The 19395-nt window shown below is 40.0% G+C and overlaps 2 protein-coding genes and 2 non-coding genes across 5 annotated transcripts; all 4 read right to left on the reverse strand.

The window, feature by feature from the left end:
• Nucleotides 1–5284: 5284 nt before the first annotated feature.
• Nucleotides 5285–9000, reverse strand: LOC109897742 (A-kinase-interacting protein 1-like). Of its 2 annotated transcripts, XM_020492284.2 has the most exons (5): nucleotides 8029–8717; nucleotides 7605–7742; nucleotides 6048–6134; nucleotides 5857–5967; nucleotides 5285–5733 (listed from the first exon to the last, which is right to left on the reverse strand). In XM_020492284.2, the coding sequence occupies exons 2-5, from the start codon at nucleotides 7740–7742 to the stop codon at nucleotides 5590–5592; spliced, it is 480 nt and encodes a 159-aa protein (XP_020347873.1). In that variant the 5' UTR covers nucleotides 8029–8717; the 3' UTR covers nucleotides 5285–5589. The 2 variants fall into 2 exon arrangements, with proteins under 2 accessions (XP_020347873.1, XP_031688934.1); XM_031833074.1 differs by having other exon boundaries at nucleotides 7605–9000.
• Nucleotides 8833–15842, reverse strand: LOC109897741 (60S ribosomal protein L27a-like). Its single transcript, XM_020492283.2, has 4 exons — nucleotides 15187–15842; nucleotides 15022–15097; nucleotides 12388–12562; nucleotides 8833–9000 (listed from the first exon to the last, which is right to left on the reverse strand). Exons 1-4 carry the CDS (start codon nucleotides 15296–15298, stop codon nucleotides 8872–8874), a joined length of 492 nt encoding a protein of 163 aa, XP_020347872.1. The 5' UTR covers nucleotides 15299–15842; the 3' UTR covers nucleotides 8833–8871.
• LOC116376044 (small nucleolar RNA SNORA3/SNORA45 family) lies at nucleotides 12046–12177 on the reverse strand. The gene has a single exon (XR_004211440.1). It is a non-coding gene; the product is annotated as a small nucleolar RNA SNORA3/SNORA45 family (small nucleolar RNA).
• LOC116376045 (small nucleolar RNA SNORA3/SNORA45 family) lies at nucleotides 14752–14882 on the reverse strand. Its single transcript, XR_004211441.1, has one exon. It is a non-coding gene; the product is annotated as a small nucleolar RNA SNORA3/SNORA45 family (small nucleolar RNA).
• Nucleotides 15843–19395: the final 3553 nt, after the last annotated feature.

Raw genomic sequence — 19395 nt, forward strand, 5'->3', positions numbered from 1 at the left:
CCCCTGCATAGCATGATGCTGCCACCATGCTTCACCGTACAGATGGTGCCAGGTTTCCTCCAGACATGACGCTCGGCATTCAGGCCAAAGAGTTCAATCTTGGTTTCATCAGACCAGAGAATCTTGTTTCTCATGGTCTGAGTCCTTTAGGTGTTTTTTTGTAAACTCTTAAGTGGGCTGTCATGTGCCTTTTGCTGAGGAGTGGTTTCTGTCTGGCCACTCTACCATAAAGTCCTGATTTGTGGAGTGCTGCAGAGATAGTTATCCTTCTGGAAGGTTCTCCCATCTCCACAGAGGAACTCTGGAGCTCTGTCAATGACTATTGGGTTCTTGGTCACCTCCCTGACCAAGGCCCTTCTCCCATGATTGCTCAGTTTGGCAGGGCAGACAGCTCTAGGAAGAGTCTTGGTGGTTCCAAACTTCTTCTATTTAAGAATGATGGAGGCCACTGTGTTCTTGGGGACATTCAATGCTGCATACACTTTTTGGGACCCTTCCCCAGATCTGTGCCGACACAATCCTGTCTCGGTGCTTTACGGATAATTGCTTTGACCTCATGGCTTGGTTTTTGCTCTGACATGCACTGTCAATTGTGGGACCTTATATAGATAGGTGTGTGCCTTTCCAAATCATGTCCAATCAATTCAATTTACCATAGGTGGACACCAATCAAGATGTAGAAAACATCTCAAGGATGATCAATGTAAACAATATGCACCTGAGCTCAATTTTGAGTCTCATTGCGAAGGTTCTGAATACTTTTGTAAATAAGGTATTTCTGTTTTTATACATTTGCTAACATTTCTACAAACCTGTTTTCACTTTGTCATTATGGTGTACTGTGTGTAGAGTGATGAGGATTTTATTTTTTTAAAACCAATTTTAGAGTAAGGCTGTAATATACATTTTTGGGAGGGGAAAGTCAAGGGATCTAAATACTTTTAGAATGCACTGTATTTGCAAATACATGTATTTTAATTAAATACAATTGAAAAAATACAATTATTTTATCATACAACAACAAATTGTAATAGTGTTTTGTAATTTTTGCCTATTCCTGTGTATTCCTCCATTTCCTGATTGAGTATAGTAACAGTTGAATTTGCATACACGTGGGCTACAGTAAGTGTGAAGGCCTATGTGTGTGAAAGAGAACAAATGCATGTGTTGTACTTGCATCTACACTCTTAAAAATAAAGGTTTAAGTTTGAACCTAATAAGGTTCTTGAGAGCGATAGCATAGGGGAACCATTTTAAGAGTCTCTGAAGAACCATAAATGGGATGGTTATTTGAAGAACCATTAAAAAAAAATCCAAAACCAGAAACATTTCGGCCCTCCAGGACCGGAATTCAATCGCCTTATTTGAATATTTCCCAGGGTTCCTTTTCGAGTGAATTTTAGAATTGCCAGAACCACCCATGTTTGTTGGTTGTTGCATTCTTTCATTTCCAGTCCTGTGATCTTCACCAAATGAGATCATAAGTGAATATATTGTCATTCAAATAAAATGGAAGACAATACAATACATTTTTCATAAGGCCTTATTTTGAGGGCCTAGTTTTACCCTAATACAGTGGCCTAAAACTCAATAGTTTACAGGCCACATAAGGCCTGCAAGTCACATTATGCTGCATTGTAAAGTAATTAGGGGTGACAATAGCAGTATCGCAATATATATATTCAAAAAAAATAATGAAAACACGAAGCAGACTTAACTCTTTGGTCAATTCCCACGGGGGACAAGTACAGAAAAAAGAGTATGTAAATGTATCCACTCACTACTGTAAATCGCTTTGGATGAGAGCGTCTGCTAAAATTTAAATATATATTTTTTTTGTAGCAGCTGCACCACATTATGGAGAGGAGGTTGCTGGAAGCCAACCTGTTGCAAGGCAGGCTGAACAATCGAGGAGTGAAACTTACTAACAATGGCGTCGTGCTGAGACCTGGTCTTTATCTCCACTCACAGGAGGACCTTATACACAAAGATTGTTATAACTAACCCATAATTTATGTACAAAACATTATGAACACCTGCTCTTTCCATGACATAAATTGACCAGGTGAAATATATGATCCCTTATTGAAGTCACTTGTTAAATCCACTTCAATCAGTGTAGATGAAGGGGAGGAGACAGTTTAAACTCTACGGGATCGTAGAGACCACCCCCCCACACACACACGGGACGGTTGTGCTAATGTGATAAGCATGAGGTTGTAAGTAACAAAAACATTTTCCAGGACATAGATATATCTGATAGGGGCAGAAAGCTTAAATTCATGTTAATCTAACTGCACTGTCCAATTTACAGTAGCTTTTACAGTGAAAGAACGCCATGCTATTGTTTGAGGAGTGCACAACTATGAACTTAAAAATGTATTAATAAACCAATTAGGAACATTTGGGCAGTCTTGATACATTTGACAGATGAACAATGGTTCATTGGATCAGTCTAAAACTTTACACATACACTGCTGCCAAAATCAAAATTGTGCCTGAGCTGGAATAATACATTATGGCCTTTCTCTTGCATTTCAAAGATGATGTAAAAAAATAAAATATAAAATCACATTTTTTTCTTTGTATTATATTTTGCCAGATCTAATGTGTTATATTCTCCTACATGAATTTCACATTTCCACAAACTTCAATGTGTTTTCTTACAAATGGTATCAATAATATGCATATCCTTCCCTCAGGTCCTGAGCTACAGGCAGTAAGATTTGGGTATGTCATTTTAGGCCATTTTTTTTTAAAGGGTCCGATCCTCATAAAAGATTTCTAAGCCTTGAGACAGTTGAGATATAGATTGTATGTGCGCTATTCAGAGGGTGAATGGGTAAGAAAAATATTTAAGTGCCTTTAAATGACGTATGGTAGTAGGTGCCGGGCACACCGGTTTGTGTCATGGACTGCAACACTGCTGAGTTTTTCACGCTCAACTATTTCCCATGTGTATCAAGAATGGTCCACCACCCAAAGGAAATCCAGCCAACTTGACACAACTGTGGGAAGCATTGGAGTTAACATGGGTCAGCAAACAAGGTCCTCAGGACCCCAAGGCGTACTTGATGATTTGTTGATTATTTTAATTAACTGTGTAGTACTAGGTCAAAAATGTGCACCCATGTCTGATTATTGAACTGTACTAGAAGTGGGGGAAAGGAATGTCTACCCTTCTCTTCTTCCCATCCTCTCTCCTTCTTACATAGCATCTCCATGGGACTAGAGTCACTGGACAGCCACCCTAGGACACTGACACTTTCCAGAGCAATACAAGACAGTTCAGTCTTACAACCTTGTGATCATTACAAACCAAAACACTGTGCCCAAAATGGCAGTTCCCTCCATCTCTGTTGTTCACTGCAGTAATGAACCAGATATTCCACTGTGACTGCTGAATTATACATTAAGGGCAGAGATCTATTCAAAAGGCACACGCACAAACAGTACCTCATGTGTACCTGCTCGTCGAACATCTCATTCCAAAATCCTGGGCATTCGGAGTTCGCTACACTAAACTCAGCAAAAAAAGAAACTGCCCTTTTTCAGGACCCGGTCTTTCCAAGATAATTTGTAAAAATCCAAATAACTTCACAGATCTTCATTGTAAAGGGTTTAAACACTGTTTCCCATGCTTGTTCAATGACCCATAAACATTGAATGAACATGCACCTGTGGAATGGTCGTTAAGACACTAACACCTTCAGACGGTAGGCAATTAAGGTCACAATTATGAAAACTTAGGACACTAAAAGAGGCCTTTCTACTGACTCTGAAAAACGCCAATAGAAAGATTCCCAGGGTGCCTGCTCATCTGCGTGAACCTGCCTTAGGCATGCTGCAAGGAGGCATGAAGACTGCAGATGTGGCCAGGGAAATAAGTTGCAATGGCCATACTACGAGACACCTAAGACAGCGCTACAGAGAGACAGGACGGACAGCTGATCGTCCTCGCCGTGGCAGACCTCGTGTAACAACACCGGCACAGGATCGGTACATCCGAACATCACACCTGCGGGACGGGTACAGGATGGCAACAACCACTGCCCAAGCTACACCAGGAATGCACAATCCCTCAATCAGTGCTCAGACTATCCAGAATTGGCTGAGAGGGGCTGGACTGAGGGCTTGTAGGCCTGTTGTAAGGCAGGTCCTCACCAGACATCACCGGCAACAACGTCGCCTATGGGCACAAACCCACTGTTGCTAGACCAGACAGGACTCGCGGTTTTGTCTCACCAGACTCACGTTTATCGTCGAAGAATGAGCGGTACACCGAGGCCTGTACTCTGGAGCGGGATCGATTTGGAGGCGGAGGGTCTGTCATGGTCTGGGGTGGTGTGTCACAGCATCGTCGGACTGAGCTTGTTGTCATTGCAGGCAATCTCAACGCTGTGCATTACAGGGAAGACATCCTCCTCCCTCATGTGTTACCCTTCCTGCAGGCTCATCCTGACATGACCCTCCAGCATGACAATGCCACCAGCCATACTGCTCGTTCTGTGCGTGATTTCCTGCAAGACAGGATTGTCAGTGTTCTGCCATGGCCAGCGAAGAGCCCGGATCTCAATCCCATTGAGCACGTCTGGGGCCTGTTGGATCAGAGGGTGAGGGCTAGGGCCATTCCCCCCCAGAAATATTTGTACTCATTGTTATTCACTGTGTATTTATTCCTTGTCACTTTTTATTTTACTCTGCATTGTTGGAAAAGAAGTAAGTATTTTACAGTTTTTACAGTTTGTCTACACTGGTTGTTTATGAAGCATGTGAAAAATACAATTTGATTTGAGCTGTATGCTGAAAATGCAATAACTGATGATTAAACAAACCAAAACTAAGTACAACATGCATGGTTCAACCATAAATATGATTACATATTGTTGATTTGTCAGGGAAAGTACCTGGAAATTCCAGTCCACCAAAAACTATCTACCCTGACATTAAGATCAGTGGCTCCCCCAATCACAGCTCAGCGTTTCACCCACTTCCTGGTTGTGAGAAGAGAAGGGTGACCATCAGGGATGTGTTTCGCTTGACAGACTCCAGACCTCATCCAAAAACGATACTTCAGTTAACCGCTGGCAACACGGCCACAACTGTTTATACATTAAGGTTTTGTCTATCAGGTATGAATCTTGTGGCTCACCATCACAGCTCAGCGTTTCACACACTTCCTGGTTGTGAGAGGAATATTGTCTATCAGATATGAATCTTGTGGAGAATATGTATTAAACATTTGATTGAGAGTTGACGAAGAAAAACTGTGCCATAAACTAAATGATCATTGATATAAAATATATACTTTATTATACTGATATGACAAAAAAAATATAAATTATTTACGTGATGTGTTTGGATAGACATTTTACATACAAAATTGAATATAAAAACAAAATCATGATTACATCATCAAAATATGGCTTCTCATTTAGCAGCAAATTAATAACATTATCACTGTCGCTCTAAAGCGACATTTCAACAGAAGACGATAGTATGACGTGAAAATATGTACGTAAACATTCAGGTTGGGCAGGTTTGTTATTGTTAGCAGAAAGGTCATGGGGATTGGTCAGGGTTGAGAGGTTAGAGGTGAAATGTGAGGTTCATGCTCTCTCCTGCATTAATGCGTACTACCCGGGTCTGTTGCTGTGAGTCCTGCGTTCCTGCAGTAATTTTATAGGTACCTGGAGACACCTCAATGTGGAAATCCTCAGGTGATGACTGCGCCTGTAGAAACACAGGCATAGCTTAGTATCTCAACCACAGGAGTATGACAAGAAACACCATTTCAAATGTACAATATGGCTTTATGACAGCTTGTTGCACTGAAAGGCTGTAACTTTGCCTCACATGTTTCCTGGTCTGCAGTGAGGTCCCTGGGTGTTGGTGAGATTGAGAATGGTATCTACACACATGGGTTCTCTCATTTTCCATAGGCTCTGTCTCCGACATGTAAAAGTTCTGTAATACAAACATATTTATCTAGCATTGACAAAAGCATGCACAAAGTAAGGGCAGTAGAATTGGTTTGGAGCACATACCTTGCATTGATATGTTGTCTGTGCCATGAATTCAGCTATGGTCTCAAAAGCATCATCCAGGCTGGTGTGGGCTGAGTCTCCCTGAACCTGAATATGGACAGTTGGACATCAAAGTGGCAATCAGCAGTAGAAACAATAACAAAGAGCTATAGATGCAAGGACTCACCACTGATGCTACCAAATGTATAGTTTAACCATGTTGAGTCTATACAGTGTTTTAGATTGTTTACAAACATTGGAGTTAAACAAAGTCAAACTTATATTATATTATAAGGGGCGGCAGGTAGCCCAGTGGTTAGAGCATTGGGCCAGTAACCAAAAGGTTGTTAGATCGAATCCTCGAGCTGACAAGGTCAAAATCTGTTGTTCTGCCCCTGAACAAGGCAGTTAACCCACTGTTCATAAGTCTTCATTGTAAATAAGAATGTTGTTAACTGACTTGCCTAGTTAAATAAATAAAATAAAAATATATTTTGGGTTCTGATAGGGTACGACAGTTGAACTAAGCTCAAATAAAGTGGGAATATGTAACTTTTTGGGCAACCCGGCCAAATTCAAAATAGAAATGTGAGTTATAGATCTAACATTTACTTGAAAGCAAGTCATAGAAGCAGTAGATCTGTTCTATGTGCGCTATTTCTATGCTTCCCGTTCTAAAATGTTTTGTACACCAGCTTCAAACAGATGAAAATACAATATTTTGGGTTATGGGAAACATATTTCACAGCGGTTTAGATGGTACAATGATTCTCTACACTCTATCAGCTTATTTTGTCACAAACTGAAATTAGGCAAACAATTAGTTTTAGCAACCAGGAAAAGGCAGATACATTTCTGCATATTGCAACTTTAAATTATATTCTTCAAGAATCAAAGGGGTACATATCCTTAATTTATTAGTCAAAAAATGGATGTAGCAATTGCATGAGACAAATGAGATAAGTTCCCAAAATGCCCCAGTGCTTCACATATTAAAGAAACCAGAGAAAACAAGATAGCTGACATAGACTGCACGGCTCCATGAGCGCAATAATACAATTATTGTGGATAGTCAGATTAATATAATAGTTCGTTTAAAACGTTTACATACTTTGCATGAATAACGATGTCCCTAATAAATCTGTATACAATACATCTGAAATCTGGCTACTGATATGGGTCTTTTTATAAATGCAGAAAATCGCCAACAAAACAAACGTTCTACCACATTCCGAGTTCGGACAAATAAAGTTTGCATGTGAGATCCATTTTTAAATTGCATACTTTCAGTGAACTCACTCTACTCGCACAGAATGGGAAGTTTGCGCTGAAGGTGCTAGCACATGCGCATATCAAATATTCACGGCTGGCGTCGACTAAAGTGTTGAGATGTCCTAATACTTCAAAATATTAAAATACCAGGTTTGCTGTGCAATCTGCGTATGCTTACTTCGATTATGACTTTACGCCGATTAAGATAAACATAGGTGTTTGCATGACTAACACCATACTCGGCCATAAATGTCATATCGAATTAATAGTGTGCATGTAAATGTACTCAATTACACATAGGCCTACCTCCTCACTCCCGGCGTTGTCATCCTTTGGTGTTGTACTGGGATACGGATTCGCACTAGACCAGTCTACACTCCGTCTCGAGGCTCGCTCCAGTACTTCCAGGCCGAGTCTGGCGGAGCGGAGCAGGGATAACTCCATCTGCCAGGCGGAAACAACACCGCGGGTCAACTATCTACTGTACCCAACCCACCAGCAAACAACCTTCTTATGACAAGAAAAATTGTAGAATAACGTAAACATAACGCTGACGTCACAATCTCCCTTGCTTTGGGCGCGCAGATTTGACAGAGCACGAGCAGCAATGCAACAGGCAGTGAGCGCTCGAGTTGATCTCTAATTTCGAGAATATATTGAACACGAATTCCCATCCAATTATAATAATTTGTGTGGACGAGAAACAATGTATTCACAGAAAGCTATTTACCTGAATATGTACGCCTGTTTAAATAACTTTTGCGCGCACTAAACTTGCTATAAAGATTGTCGTCACATTTCCGGTGTAGGGCGCCGCCTTTATAATCTGGATTGACTAGATCCCGCTCCGTCTCTCGCCAAATTAATCATTTTTTTCTGGCATAAGTGTCAAAATATTTAATTAATTCAAATATATTATTGAAAAAATGGACATTGCTCATGGCCCGAATCAATATGCTGTGAAATGGTTACTTACACTACCGGATGTAATCATGTCTTGATTAAAAATAGTTTTTCCATTAGTGACTCTTTTAGGTTGTTTCGGTAATGTAACAGAGACATCAAATACCAAAACTACGAATGTACACCTACTTCATTATAACAGAAAATTCAGGTGACTAAAACATCTTCAGTCATGACCTGCAAACTGTATTTGACTCACCGTGGTCACAAACCTGGTCCTGCAAAATTATTTGTACAGGTTGACCTAGACAAACACTGACACCTCATGCATTCTATTATCCTGGCAGTTATTTGGTGGATTCAAGGTAACTTGTAGATCAGCGATTCTGTCCAGGCCAATTGCAATGTCTCAAACACACCTTAATTAGCCAAATCAGATGTGTACATGCTGGTTGGAACTAGTCTCCACACCCTGTAACTACAAGGACCAAGGTTGTTGACCAATGTAACAAAGGCATTATTCTATGCAGCAAATCAATCCATTCTGTTCCTTTGACATATTTTACCCAACAATGTGTGAGCTAAACTTCAGGCAACATTTACATCTTCGACAGACCACAAGACAAGTCAATCCATTTATACAGTTTATTTGAAAAACAATGACAGGAGCTTATGCCATCAGCACACAAGCTCCTCCCACTGCCTTGATCTTCTCCTCCGCCCGTCGGCTGAAGAACTTTGCCTTGACGATCACGGGCTGCTTGGGCAGCTTGCCTTTGCCCAGCACTTTGAAGTAGCCCTGTGGGGAGCGACAGAACCAACATTAACCAACACATCTACACACTTTTTTTTGACCTACCTTCCCACAAAGTCTGTCCTACATGCCATTGCCATGTAGTTACTCAAGTTTAATCTGCAAAACGAGTGACCCCAAAATGACAGGCAGCAGATCTTGAAGACATACATGGCTCAAATTACCAGTAACACCAGTTTGGCCTATAAACTAATATGACCCCTCTGGAAAGATGACTCACGAAAACTATGGCATTCTCTGTTTAGCTCTACAACCCCCACAAGAGTCACGGGACTCATCTGAAGTTGGTACTGCTGATCTAACTTCGGTCAGTAGCATCCAAACAGTTTGGGCTACACAGTAACATGACCCCACCATCGAAAGGTGACACTCTCACAAACGCATACATATCGGTTGTTATTCTCTAGAACGTCCACAAGCCTCATTTGAAGTCACCCCGGTACTAGTTACATTTATGGAAGTACTTTAGTGCAATGTTCCCTCTGTGGAATGATGGCAGCATTCGCGCGAAACTGAAAGCACGAACCACTGCTTTTAATCAGGGCAAGGTGACCGGAAACACAACCGAATACAGTGTAGCTATTCCCTCTGCAAGGCAATCAAACAAGCTAACTTTCAATATAGAGACAAAGTAGAGTCGCAATTCAACGGCTCAGACACGAGAGGAGAGGGTAGTAAGTTTTAAGTTCCTCAGCTTACACATCACGGACAAACTGAATTGATCCACCCACACAGACAGAGTGGTGAAGAAGGCCGAAGAAAATTTGGCTTGTCACCAAAAGCACTCAAACTTTTACAGATGCACAATCGAGAGCATCCTGTCGGGTTGTATCACCGCCTGGTACGGCAACTAAAATGTATCACTAGCCACTTTAAACAATGCAACTTAATATAATGTTTACATACCCTACATTACTCATCTCATATGTATATACTGTACTCTATACCATCTACTACATCTTGCAATCTTTATGTAATACATGTATCACTAGCCACTTTAAACAATGCCACTTTTATATGTTTACATACCCTACATCTCATATGTATATACTGTACTCGATACCATCTACTGCATCTAGCCTATGCCGCTCTGTACCATCACGCATTCATTTATCTTTATGTACATATTCTTCATTCCTTTACACTTGTGTGTATAATGTAGTTGTTGTGAAATTGTTAGGTTAGATTACTCGTTGGTTATTGCTGCATTGTCGGAACTAGAAGCGCAAGCATTTCGCTACACTCGCATTAACATCTGCTAACCATGTGTATGTGACAAATAAAATTGTATTTGAAGCTGCACGTCTGCCCAGCTTCCCCAGGACTGCCAGCAGAAGAAATGTCAGTCTGTGCAGAGAAGCACGAGATTGAACTTCACTCTACTTTCTAGAGTTTACCCCATTATTTAACACAATCAACGTTTCCCTTTATTTCAAATGAACACAATATTAGCCATTCAATGCAACATACCGAAACAAAACTAACTATGTAGTGGCAAGGGTAGCTTTTGTTGTAGGCAGAATGCATCAGTGTAGGATCCTATTGCATTGATAACTCAGGCCCGTACTCTACACAGACTGGTGCTCCATAACCAATCAGAGCTGCAGTAGGCCTATTTAGACCATTGCCATATATGGATCTGTGCCACTGACTTTGAACTGGACTGTGTTTACAGCATGAGCGGTTGTGAGTAGATGCGCTTGTTGAGATCAAAGCAAGAGCTGCATGTAGCAACGTGTGCACGTTTGTTCATATCCTTTGCTAGTTAGTGAGTTATTAGCCCAGTTATAGATAATTCTTAGTCAGCACTGGGGGAGTGATTGCTTCCTACACTCTTTGAAAAGTGAGTTAGGTAAAATAGCTTTTTCCCCCTTCTTTAAAGGGGCGGAGTTGTATTTTGAGACAAGCTTGAATAAGATAAGTAGCTAATAGACGGCAGGTAGCATAATTTGTCTGATTCTCTGTAATAAATGGTATGGGAATAATGATGCATTTTATTTTGTAAAGTGGTTTCTTGCATTAAACACCACAATATAATTTCTCTACATTGAATACCACACATTGGCTGCTACTGTAGGCTGAGCGATACAGCCACTTCCATTTTGTTTACCTCTGGTAGGCCTGCATTATGATCAAAATAGCCACAATACCCTACTTGACCACTGTTAAAAATAACTTAACAGGTACAGCCTCAGTATTCACAGTAAACACACAGCGGAAATTGCTGAATTTCCACAACTTCGATCAGCGGAAATTTGATCAGCGGCAGAAACATCACTGTAGTGTCAGGGTCAAATATGGGTAAAAATACAACATTTTAATTTCTTAAGATATAGGACAGACACTTCAAAACAAACTTCTTTACAATAATGATTTTTAACTATCTGTTTCGCTCTGCATGAATACGTTATTCAATGCATTTCTATGGGCTAATAGCAGTAAAGCCAAATTCAACATCTCATGAACACAGCTCCTTTCACACCAATGTCAGTCGAAGATTCTGCGCCATCAAAGCCAGCATGGCTACAACAAACTAGATTTTAAAAACAAAATATTGACACCCTTGAGCAAACGGTCAGGAAGCCAATATGTTTCTCAACAACAGCAGGGGGCTGTCATCTGTTTAGGGTTCTTATTATGGACTTTTTACAGCAGTTCATTTTGAACAACCAGTTAGTACGCAAGCAAGCTTCCAACGTGCCTACATTTAAAGATAAATATTCTGTCCAATAGAGGGTAAAGGCCAGAGCTCCGGCTCAAGCCTGGGTCTAGAACAGTCTAGGCTAGTTTCAGCCGATGACTGAGGTTAGGTCAGTAAATCCTGTGCTGTGGCTCATAAAGCCATTTACTGTTGCTGAGTGCTGACTCTAATGGAAAATAATTTGTCCTGATTGTGGAAAAATCAACATCCTTATCAGGGGTGGCTAACCCTCCTGAAGACTACTTGAACATGTCCAGCAAGAAAAACTCATTTTAGTTTTCAGTTCACTTCATATATGGTCAATTGATTTGTTTGTAACAATGTATGATACTTGTAACGGTCCATGTGGCCGATTGACCTATGAGAGGACCAGTCGGTGAATAGGAACAGTCTTCACTCTGAGAGAACTCTAGCACACCAAGACAATGGTGTTTGTCAAGATGAGACTCTTGAGTCTCTGGCTGCATCACTCACTGTGTGGCATACTGAACACCACCATAGCAGTCAGCCACTAACCAGGCCCATGATTACCTTAAATCAGATATGTTAGAACAGGACTGAAGAAAAGGCCTGTAGAAAAAGCCATTACAACAACTGTTTTCCATTAACTGTATGAATCAGCAACTTCAATCTGGGACCAGAACAAACTGTCCTGTTGGGAAGATACTTACAGCGCGCACAGCATCAATGATGGGAGCGGGGCCCTCGGGCTTCTTGGCGTAGTTGAGCCTGGTCTGCTCGCTCACCAGTGTCCACAGCTTGTCGAGGTTGACAGTGGGGCAGTGCACCGTGTTCCTCTTGAGATGGTAGTGTCTCATACCCACCTTACCAAAGTAGCCCGGGTGGCTGTGGAGGCACAGAGGAGACCAGACAGGTGATATATCAAGCATATTGTGTTACACCAATTGTTACTGGTGATAAAGCTGAAAGTAAAAAGTTCAGTCTTAGGGCCTCTACACTACATTGACGGGCAAACTAGGTCCAGGAGAGATACTTGTGTAGTTTGAGACAGATCTAGATTCAAATCTAAGAGATCTCTTTTGGTGGTAGTATGGGGGACATCTACACCACATACACCCCCCATTTGAGTGTTATAGTATAAAGACAACAGCTCTCCCACACCACATGTCCCTGTAAGAATTACCTTAGTACCAGTAAACAGCATTTTTCACTGTTAGCCAAATTGAAAATGAAAGGCTTAAAATTTCCACACATTTGAGAAAAATTGCATTAGTTAAAACCTCTTGAAGCTAGGGGGCACTATTTTTATTTTTGGAAAAATAACGTTCCCAAAGTAAACAGCCTATTTCTCAGGACCAGATGCTAGAATATGCATATAATTGACAGCTTGGGATAGAAAACACTCTAAAGTTTCCAAAACTGTAAAAATATTGTCTGTGAGTATAACAGAACTGATATTGCAGGCGAAAGCCTGAGAAAAATCCAATCAGGAATTTACTCTTATTTTGAAACCTCTGTGTTCCTATGCATCCCTATTGACCATTGAAAGGGAAATCAACCAGATTCCTTTTTCTGTGGCTTCCCTAAGGTGTCTACAGCCTTTAGACGTAGTTTCAGGCCTTTATTTTGAAGAATGAGCGTAAACGTCCACATTGCATAAGTGGTCAGTTGTTGGCTCAGTGTGATTTTTGCACAAAACAGAGAGGTAGCCATTTTTCCTCCCGGTCCTAGTGAAAAGCCAACTGTCCCAGTTGATATACCATTCGAATAGATATTTGAAAAACACCTTGAGGATTGATTATAAAAAACGTTTGCCATGTTTGTCGATATTATGGATATAATTTGGAATTTTTGTCTGCATTGTCGTGACCGCTATTTCTGGTGGATTCCTGGGCATAACGCATCAAACTAATGGAGGTATTTGGATATAAAAAATATCTTTATGGAACAAAAGGAACATTAGCTGTCTAACTGGGAGTCTCGTGAGTGAAAACATCCGAAGATCAAAGGTAAACGATTAATTTGATTGCTTTTCTGTTTTTCGTGACCAAGTTACCTGCCGCTAGGTGTACATAATGTTTTGCTGCTTTATCGATAAACTTACACAAACGCTTGTATTGTTTTCGCTGTAAAGCATAATTTCAAAATCTGAGACGACAGGGTGATTAACAAAAGGCTAAGCTGTGTTTCGAGATTAATCTTGGAACCACCCATCCCGGATCATTTTCATCAACTACGCTAAATAGCATAGCGCAACGGTTAAATAATCTTACTAGAAAATATTCATATTCATGAAATCACAAGTGAAATATAGCGAAACACAGCTTATATATATATATATATATATATATATATATATATATATATATATATATATATATATATATATATTATAATACACACACTTTGGTATTTACGGTATGCTAATAGCTGTACTCACACCAAATCCACCCTTAAAGTTGAAAAAAAAAATCCACCCTTAAAGTTGCACTAAACACAAATCACTTCGCCATTTCCTGGTTAATTTAAAAAAAGTGCACCTAATTTCAGTTATTATGACAAAATAAGACCGTTTAGTGTAGAGAATCAGTGTACCATTTAAACTGCTGTGAAATATATTTTCCATAACCAAAAATTGTTTCTTTCATCTGATTGAAGCTGTTCTACAAAACCAAAAGACAGACACCAAAAAACAAAACTTTAAGGGAAGCATAGAAATAGCACACAGAGAAAATAAAAATTACCACTTTTGAAGACTTGCTTTCAAGTCAAAATGATAGATCTATAACCCACATTTGTATTCAAATTTGGGTCACACTGCCCAAAAAGTTACATATTGCCACTTTATAACAGTTTTCCACGATGACAATGTAATCCACAGATGAGATCTAAAGTGGTAGGACAGCAAATCCATCAGCTAGGAGTACCTGACTATTGCCTTATAGCATTTAATTGTAACTTTACCAGAAGCACAAAATGAACGTGATGAGGGATGATTTCATCCCACAACCTTCAGTAATGTGAGCAAACTACTATGTGTTGGACATATAGATGTGTTGGCAACAATGTATGACACTTGTAACTGCCCATGTGGGTGACTGGCCTTTGAGAAGGCCAGTCGGTGAATAGGAACAGTCTTCACTCTGAGAGAACTCTAGCACACCAAAACAACAGTGTTTGTCAAGATGAGACTCTGAGTCTCTGACAATCGCTCACTCTTAAAAAACATTGATCATGTTTTCTTACTACTGAAGCCACCAAACAATGCAGTGTAGGCTTACTGTAAGATATGCTGAATAGTGTCACACTGAACCAGACAAGGTAAAAGTGCTCTCTCTACTCACTATTTGTCAAAGTTAATTCTGTGGTGATGCATGCCACCAGCATTACCACGACCTCCAGGATGCTTCCTGTGCTTGCCTACGAAGAGAAACGACAGTTGTCACATCTTGTAATAACTTACATTATAAACACACAAGTACCACCAATGCTGACTATGCTCAACTCACCGATGCGACCATGTCCGTGGCTTACGTGCCCTCGGAGCTTTCTGGTCTTGGTCTTCTTAGTGGGCTGCAATACATTATTTGAGGTTAGCAAACTAGGTAACAACATAGTCATGATTGGCCCACCAGTAGCCGACCTTTTCAGCCAAGCATGTCATGTCAACCACCAAACAGAAGTCTTCACAACCTGGTCAATAATCAAATAGAAAAATATACACCTAGGAATAATGCGCTCTCCCCCTGCCAGGTAACGTTAGCAGCTAAATGACTAGTTAGCTAGAAAGCTAAGCTAGCACAACATATCGCTGGTCACAATGGCCATGGTTGTAAGTATTACAAGACGTATATAACACATTTTACAAAGTTCCGTGACATAATGTATTCCGTGACATAATGTATCTAATTTACGCCATCGTAATCTCTCGCCAGTAAACGTAGCTAGTTTTGAACGGCATGTATCCAACATCGGTGAGTTTTCGCCGATTAATACGTTTCTTCACCACATAATCAGTAATAGTGAAATGGGAGCGGGACATTGTCCGTCACATATAAGACAACTTTACAAATGTGTGTTTTTTTCTACTCGCAAAACTCAGGATGGACATAGATTTAAGCCAATTTCTACAGCAGGGGTATACATGTAAGCACCTACCATCTTTGAGGATAAATTAAAGAGGAACGCGAATTGGAAATCTCACGGTTTTGTACGAGATTTGCAACGCGACACAACTTTCAAAGAAACCTACAGCGACATCAGACGGACGGTCCGTGCTATACGGAATTCTCGGGACGTCCCTACCTCATTGAAGGTTTTTTAAATTGTTAGGTAAGGGTTATGGGACGGACACCAACAGGACTCCAGAAAAAAATATATGTGCGAATACAAGCTGATAAAGTGAGAAGTTTATGAATATGAATTGAAACAATGCTATTCATTCCTGAGTTAGACTGAATGATATCGCAGTTTGATCCCCAACCAAATCATGACCACACGAAGCTGCAGTAGGCTTATTGATTTACTAGGCTATAACAAACATTTCTCACATACCAGTATCAGTAATCTTTGTTGGACAATTTACATCCCAGCTAGCACATAACGTTCTGAGAACCATGTTTCTTAGCGCTTGGCGAGAGCGTAGTTGTCCTATGGTTATTTTGCATGCAACCTTCCTACACATTTTTGGGAATTCTGCAAGATAGCTGCTTCACACTGGGCACACACGGGTTGAATCAACATTGCTTCCACATAATTTTAATTCAATTACGTTGAGACAACTTGGAATTGACGTCTATGCCCTGTGTGTTGGTTCTGGAACATTCTCAGCACCTTTATGGAACTTCACAAAAATACTTTATTTTCTTGGTATTTCATTACTTTAACAGAACGTTTCCTAAAAGTTCAAAACATGGTTACGTTTCATTTTAATTTTTAATTTCTCCAACTGGTTTGACATTGGGAATGTTTTCAAATAGTTCAGAGAACATTAAGAAACAATGTTCCCCTCTTGTGAGAATTTCAGTACTTCAGCATAATGTTCCCTACAGGTTTCCCCATGGTTCTATATAAAGTAATGTTCTCAACTTCTTCTGAGAATGTTAAGTAACAATGTTCTTCTTTGGGAATTTCAGTACTTCAGCATAATGTTTCCTCATGGTTCTATTTCAAGTCATGTTCTCAACTTGTTCTGAGAACATTAAGAAAACGTACCTTAAAAACCACAAGAATATTTTAGTAGCGCTCAGAGAACGTTCTAAGAATGTTATTTTAAGAAACATGTCCATTCTGTTCTCAGCATCAACAAAACGTTCTCTATCCTCTATCTTGTTAAGTGTGTTGGCCACACTTGATCTTAATGAGTACTTGTTTTCTTTGCAATGGGGTCTGTTTAAATAGACTAAAATAAATGTTGTGGTTGTGATAAAACGTTTAGCTGGCCATGAGGTAGGGGTATAATGGCAGACAGGAAAAAAGGAGAAAAGTGCAGCACATTATAAGTAAATATGGAATGGGGGAATGCACGGAACTTTTGGAAGAGCGAAAGAAGATAATGAGAGTAAGGATTAATTAACTGCGGTGGCAGGTGGGGTGAAGAGCGCCAAGTTTGAGCCTGGAATTTAAAAGGTCAGTGGGGTCTAGGTTGTTGTCTCTTGTAATTGTCACGACATCTACCGAAGTCGATGCCTCTCCTTGTTCGGGCGGTGCTCGGCGGTCAACGTCACCGGTCTTCTAGCTATCATTGATCCATTTTTCTTGTCTTCCTACACACCTGGTTCCAATCCCATTCATTACCTGTTGTGTATTTAACCCTCTGTTTCCCCTCATCTCTTTGTCAGAGATTGTTTGTTATTATTTTCGTGTTGTTTGTATTGGTGCGCGGCGGGTCCTCGTACCCACCTTGTTTTGTGTATTTTTTTCATGGTTTTGGAGTTATGTTTTTTACGTCATTAAACTACTTCATTTTTTACCAAGAATATTTATCCTGCGCCTGACTTACTTGCCACCTATACACACTCTTATGACAGTAATGCTGTTTGCGCTGTTGAATCTAGTGATTTGTATCTTGTTTTTATTGTTGTCTGAATACAATACCTGTTTTGTAAAGTAGACAATTTCACATGAATGGGATACAGTACCTCCAGTTCCTTGTTTTAATTTATTAAGTTTATCCAGCTCCTCTATGACTTGCTTCACCATTTTGATGTGGTCCTCTGCCTTCCTCTTTACAATTGTGATGCTTTCTAACCTAAACAGTTATAAATTCCTGTATTGCACGGTAAGGCCCTCAGATTTACTGAAGTACATATTTTTTTTAAAGGGAATTAAACATTACAGACCAAACAAAAATATGAAATAAAAGGGAACATTTAAGAATAGGACATGTAAAGTATAAATCAAGTGAGTTTCGTGTATAGGTGACACAAACCACAACGTAGCATTTCGATATGAGGCAGCTGAACTTAATCTACTCACTTGTCCTCTGCTGGTCTCTATTCTCTCTACTCGCTCGATCTCTGCAGGACTCGAGTGATTTGTAGCTTGTTTTTATTGTTTTGTCTGAATACAATACCTGTTTGGGTTATTGCTCTGTCCATCACCGACTCTTTGCAGCAATCACAGGCAACACCTCGATGAGCAACTGCAACAGGAGATAGCCCTTTTCCACCAACTGGATCATGTACAGAACATCACCTTCATCTGCCAACCACAGTTCTGCAGTGAGCTGGTGAGCACTTCACCATATTTGTTCACTTGAACAAGGCTCTTGGACCCTTTCTTGTTTTACTTAATCTGCAAAATTGTAATTATTTGCCTACCTCCTCATGCCTTTTGCACACAATGTATATATACTCTTTTTTGTTCTTTTTTTTCTACTGTGTTATTGACTTGTTAATTGTTTACTCCATGTGTAACTCTGTGTTGTTGTCTGTTCAGACTGCAATGCTTTGTCTTGGCCAGGTCGCAGTTGTAAATGAGAACTTGTTCTCAACTAGCCTACCTGGTGAAATAAAAAATAAAAAAATATATATGTTCTTGGAGTATGTTTGAAATGGCCCCTTATAGCCATTTGTTGTAGAAACAGAAGGCCATCCCACTGGTTAAATCATCCCACTGGTTAAATCAATGTTTCCATGTTGTTTCAAAGAAAATACACTGAACCATCGTGAAATAGACGTTGAACTTATGTCTGTGCCCAATGTGATGTCACGTGATTCCTTCAGTGTTGTACAAATATTTTTTGTTTATACAACACATAAATGTGGGACCATCACTGCTGTTAAGTAGGCCTGTGTGTAATCAGAATACATTTTGTACTGTTCTTTTGTGTGGCCGGAAGCATAATGGAACTACACACTGGTGCAAAGCTATCTATTTGGAAAGAACAGTAACACATTGTGAGACTGGGTACGAGGTTACTGTTCTTTTCAAATGGACGTCTGTTGGTTATTACGATAAGAATGTTTGCTCAAATGTTCCCGTTAATGTCATGCAAATAACTCCAGGCTTTTTTATTAGCTGAATAATGATAGGGTGACAAGGTGTGCTTTTTTATTTTGCTTCTATTACCCACATAAAGTCTGGACCGAATATTAAAAATACGTCCGTATAGAGATTCCATAACTCAAACCCTTGTTTGTCAGATTTGTCACCATGTACAAGACCTCCTGGATTCTATAACTCAAACCTTGTCAGATTTGTCACCATGTACAAGA

The sequence above is a fragment of the Oncorhynchus kisutch genome, linkage group LG10 (assembly GCF_002021735.2).
Source record: "Oncorhynchus kisutch isolate 150728-3 linkage group LG10, Okis_V2, whole genome shotgun sequence".
NCBI lineage: Eukaryota > Metazoa > Chordata > Actinopteri > Salmoniformes > Salmonidae > Oncorhynchus > Oncorhynchus kisutch.

What these genes read in the sequence shown, in the direction of transcription:
- LOC109897742 (XM_031833074.1), bottom strand. Translation starts at nt 7,742, where the DNA reads ATGGAGTTATCCCTGCTCCGCTCCGCCAGACTCGGCCTGGAAGTACTG. An exon ending in AGACAACATATCAATGCAAG is followed by an intron (nt 5,968 to 6,047) that starts GTATGTGCTCCA and finishes TTTGTATTACAG; the next exon opens with AACTTTTACATGTCGGAGAC. An exon ending in CACTGCAGACCAGGAAACAT is followed by an intron (nt 5,734 to 5,856) that starts GTGAGGCAAAGT and finishes GTGTTTCTACAG; the next exon opens with GCGCAGTCATCACCTGAGGA.
- LOC109897741 (XM_020492283.2), bottom strand. Translation starts at nt 15,298, where the DNA reads ATGACTATGTTGTTACCTAGTTTGCTAACCTCAAATAATGTATTGCAG. An exon ending in AGAATTAACTTTGACAAATA is followed by an intron (nt 12,563 to 15,021) that starts GTGAGTAGAGAG and finishes GTGCCTCCACAG; the next exon opens with CCACCCGGGCTACTTTGGTA. An exon ending in TCATTGATGCTGTGCGCGCT is followed by an intron (nt 9,001 to 12,387) that starts GTAAGTATCTTC and finishes CGCTCCCCACAG; the next exon opens with GGCTACTTCAAAGTGCTGGG.